The sequence below is a fragment of the Eurypyga helias genome, unplaced genomic scaffold (genome assembly GCF_000690775.1).
Source record: "Eurypyga helias isolate BGI_N326 unplaced genomic scaffold, ASM69077v1 scaffold28287, whole genome shotgun sequence".
In the NCBI taxonomy this organism is placed as follows: Eukaryota; Metazoa; Chordata; class Aves; order Eurypygiformes; family Eurypygidae; genus Eurypyga; species Eurypyga helias.
Genome location: NW_010261501.1, coordinates 1 through 4,293, shown reverse-complemented (window position 1 = coordinate 4,293; position 4,293 = coordinate 1). Strand labels below are relative to the sequence as shown.

The 4,293-nt window shown below is 61.0% G+C and overlaps 1 protein-coding gene across 1 annotated transcript; it reads right to left on the bottom strand.

Annotated features, from left to right (window-relative positions):
- Positions 1–5: 5 nt before the first annotated feature.
- LOC104512430 (glycogen phosphorylase, liver form-like) lies at positions 6–4,225 on the bottom strand (the record flags this gene model as incomplete). Its single annotated transcript, XM_010155401.1, has 11 exons — positions 6–131; positions 352–418; positions 1,023–1,157; positions 1,236–1,443; positions 1,598–1,739; positions 2,400–2,458; positions 2,585–2,732; positions 2,814–2,915; positions 3,145–3,259; positions 3,349–3,512; positions 4,079–4,225. Coding segments are annotated over 11 exons (1,413 nt in total), but the record flags the coding sequence as incomplete, so codon positions are not given.
- Between the last annotated feature and the right edge of the window lie 68 nt (positions 4,226–4,293).

Sequence of the window (4,293 nt, the reverse complement as noted above, 5' to 3'; positions counted from 1 at the left end):
GGTGGGATCTTCAGGTCGGAGGGCTCCACGTGCCAGATGTCCCGGGCGTATTCCTTGATGGTGCGGTCGCTGGAGAACTTGCCGGCCGCTGCGATGTTCCTGATGACCATCTTGGTCCACGCCTTGGAGTTCTGCAAGGAGAGCGGTGGGACGGTGTGGCTGGGTTGGCACCCATGGGTGCCACGTTGACCCCGAGACCGGCTTTCAACCAGGGATCCCCTGTGGCAGCGCAGCCAGGAGCATCCTCGCCAGGAAGCCGTCTGCATGCACAGCTCCACCAGACCCCTTCTCTGGGATGGGATGTGCCCCCATCGCAGCCCCCCGCCCCCAGATTCCCAGCCTGGCACTCACCAGATACAGCTCGCTGACCTTCTCCTGGCACTTCACGTAGGCCTCGTAGTCTGCAAAAACCTTAAACCTGCAGCGGCGAGGAAAGGGGGAATCAGCACCAGCACAACGCGGTGGGGTTGGGGGGCTGCAGCGCATGGCGCTCAGGCGGCCAGATCTGGGGCTTCCTCCCAGATAAATGCTCCAGACAAAGCCATCCTCCCTGAGCCCTGTGTGTGCAGAGCCCTGCAAGCCTGCAGATGCTGCGGCACACCCTGCCTCAGCTCACTGGGAAAACATTTCTCCGGCACAAATGCCCATGGCCCTTGGCCGCTTAGCGCTCCGGCCAGGAAAGCCCTCGAGATACCTAAAAGCAGCTGGCATGCGAGGGCTGCGCACCCAAACGCGTCTTGGCATTAATGCACTCCAGGCTTTGATGCGGCAAGCGCGAAGTGCCGTACACGGAGAGCCTCTGGTACCCGTGGAGAATCAATTCCTTGTCCACGTGCGCAACATCGGGGCCAGAACATGGGACCGTATCAGCCGGAGGGGTGGCAGGGGGCTGCCCTGCACGGACACCAGGAGTTGGGTGGAGAGACCCAGCTCAGGGGTTGGAGGGATGGATGGATGGATGGATGGATGGATGGATGGATGGATGGCTGGATGGATGGATGGCAGGCATCCTAAGGTCTCACCGGTCGTGGTGGAAGAGCATGTTGACCACGTCTTTGAAGAGGTCAGGCTCCTGCGGGGAGAAGAAGCCACCCTTGATCTGGTCGATGGCCTGCCTCAACTCGGGGAGCCGCTCGTAGTACCTGTGGGCTTTGTACCTGGCAGGGGAGGGTTGACATGAGATGGTGTTGCTCCGGCTGCCCCTGGTAGGCCGATGCCGCGTCCCCATCCCTCACCCTTCCCTGTCCAGCTCCGTGACGTCCTCCACCCTCATGCCGAAGATGAAGAGGTTCTCCTCTCCAGCCTCCTCGGCCATTTCCACGTTGGCTCCATCCATGGTGCCGATGGTCAGAGCCCCGTTCAGCATGAACTTCATGTTCCCCGTACCTGACGCCTCAGTGCCCGCCGTGGAGATCTGCTCCGACAGGTCGGTAGCAGGGATCACTGCCAACAAAACACATGGACACAAGGGTCTCAGGGCAATCAGCTCTGGGTTTGTATCATGCTGAAGGACGTGGCTTGCAGTGATGGAGCTGTGGGCTGGTGGACAGCCCAGGGGTGGACAACCCCTCCCCACAGCGTGCCCCACACAGGCTACCTTTCTCTGCCAGCGAGACCCTGTAGTTCTCCAGGAAGATGACCTTCAGCTTGCTCCCTACAACGGGGTCGTTGTTCACCACTTGAGCCACAGCGTTAATGAGCTTAATGATCATTTTAGCCATGTGATATCCCGGGGCAGCCTAGGAGAAAAGCCACAGGTGAGCCCAGCTCCCAGGTGCCCAGGGTGCTGCCATCACCTCATCCACCCCATGTGTTGCATCACGGAGTTTTCAGGGGTTTGCATGACCACGGGCAGCACATGGTTGTGCAAGCGCGCCGGAAACTTGGTGCCTTGCTTGGGTCAAAGCCAACAAGTGCTGTTCAAAAGATCACAGAATCATGGAACGGTTTGGGTTGGAAGAGACCTTAAAGATCATCCAGTTCCAACCCCCCTGCCATGGCCAGGGACACCCTCCACTAGACCAAGTTGCTCCAAGCCTCATTCAGCCTGGCCTTGGACACTTCCAGGGATGGGGCATCCACAGCTTCTCTGGGCAACCTGTCCCAGTGCCTCCCTACCCTCTCCAGGAAGAATCTCTTCCTGATGTCCAATCTCAATCTCCCTCTTTCAGTTTAAACCCGTTACCCCTTGTCCTGTCACTCCCTGCCCTTGTAAAAGTCCCCCCCAGCTTCCTTGTAGTCCCTCCAGGCACTGGAAGGGGCTCTAAGGTCCTCAGGGCTCCTGTCCATTCCAGCACTTCCTGGAAACCTTCATGGACATGGCCCCAGGAGACACCTGCACCCAAATCCCCTGGGGCATGATTTCCTCCAGAACACCTACAACTCCTGACCCAACTGACCTTGCCCCCGATGATCACCGTCCTCGGCACAAACAGCTTCGCCGGCTCCCTCCTGATGCCTGCAGAAGACACCGGCGTGGCGTCACCCTCCGTTTCAGCGGCAGCCCCGGGGGTAGGGCTGCTTGTGCACCCCCCCTTCCCCCCCCGGGGGCAGCCCATCCCCTTGGGGGCCCGCGGCGGCTTACGGTTGTACATGGTGACGATTTGCAGGCATTTCATCAGCTGCCGCTTGTACTCGTGGATCCTCTTCACGTGCACATCGAACATGGAGGACGGGTTGATCTTCACCTTGTACTCCTTCTCCAGGTACTGTGCGAACTTCACCTTGTTCTCCTGGGGGAGGGCAGCGAGGGCGTCAGCCCCCATCCCCGCGCTCCCCTTGCCGGTGTGCCCCCCTTGCTCGCAGCCCCTCACCTGCTTCACTTTGGCGACTTCCCGGATGAAGAGGTCGTCATCCACGAACTCGTGCAGCTTCGTCAGCTGGCTCAGGTCCCGCACGTAGTCCTCCCCTATTTTCTGCAACAGGAGCACAAGCCGGAGCTGGTCGTGGAATGGGGACGTCCACCGGGCACGCTGCTCCCGCCCGGCAAGGCCAGCGGCGCTTGGGAAGCGGAAGCAGAGCGCTCGGGCGAGGCACGAACCCGGCTTGAGCATTTCATAGATGTCAATGGCCGAGGTTGGAGCCACGTCCCGGGGTTGGGAAGGGTTGGGGGGCCAACGCGTTACCCCCCCACCATGCCGTTACCTCTGCGATGAGCTCCGCCAGCCCCGGGTTGCAGAGCAGGAGCCAGCGCCGCGGGGTGATGCCGTTGGTCTTGTTCTGAAACTTCTCCGGCTCCAGCTCCGCGAAATCCTCGAAGCTGTGAGGATGAGGAGGGGCTGGTTTCAGGCTCGCCCACCCGGCACCACCACCATTCCCAAGCCGAGGATGAGCCGGGACCGCGCTTACACTTGAGTCTTGACTATTTGGGAGTGGATCTTGGCCACGCCGTTGACAGCGTGGGAGCCGACGATGCAGAGATGCGCCATGTTGATCCTCTTCGTGCCTCCCTCCTCTATCAGGGACATCCTCCGCAGCCGGTCCACGTCGTTAGGGAAGAGGGATGCGATGTGCTGCCGGTGGAGGATGGAGAGGTGGTGAGTGGCGCGTAGGGATGTCCCACCCGACGGGTCCCGAGGAGGGGGCTCACGGCAATGACATTGACACCACCCGGAGCAGTGGGTTTTACTCCAGAGTGACAGCACTCCAGAGGGTGCTCTTCCCCAGCGCGGACATCTCCGGACAGAAGGACCCCCCAGGTCCCCACAGAGAGGGGTTTGTGGGCACACACTTGGCCAGTGGGGCCGTTTCAGCTAAGGACCAGACCAGGAGGCCAAACGACCATTTCCTTTGTACCCCCGACCTCATCCTTTTCCAGGATGAATGTAGCACTTAGGGAGCAAAGAAATGCCAACAGGTACGTCCCTGGAGTTGTGGGTGAAGCCTTTAAACAACCACCAACTGCAGGATGGCAATGCAGTGGCTGGAAGGGCTTTCCTACAACCCAACCTCCCGAAAGAGCAGTCGGAACCCCCCATCCACACCCCCATCATGGGTTTGCGCATCCCCCTGATCCCGGGAGCACCACGCGTGCCATCCCCAGCCTCGGAGAGGGCTCCAGCGCCGCGTCGGCACTTACATCCAGGTGCCTCTGGTTGATCTCATAGATGATCTGCAGGTGCCTGGGGAGCAGCTTCTCCACCAGGTCCACGGGCCAGCGCTCCAGGGCCTCGGGGAGCACCGTGTGGTTGGTGTAGGCGAAGGTGCGCTTGGTGATGTCCCAGGCCTGCCGGGGGGAGAGGCTGAGCGGCGAGGCTGGAGGCAGCCCCGGGTGGGTGCCAGCACCTACGCGCG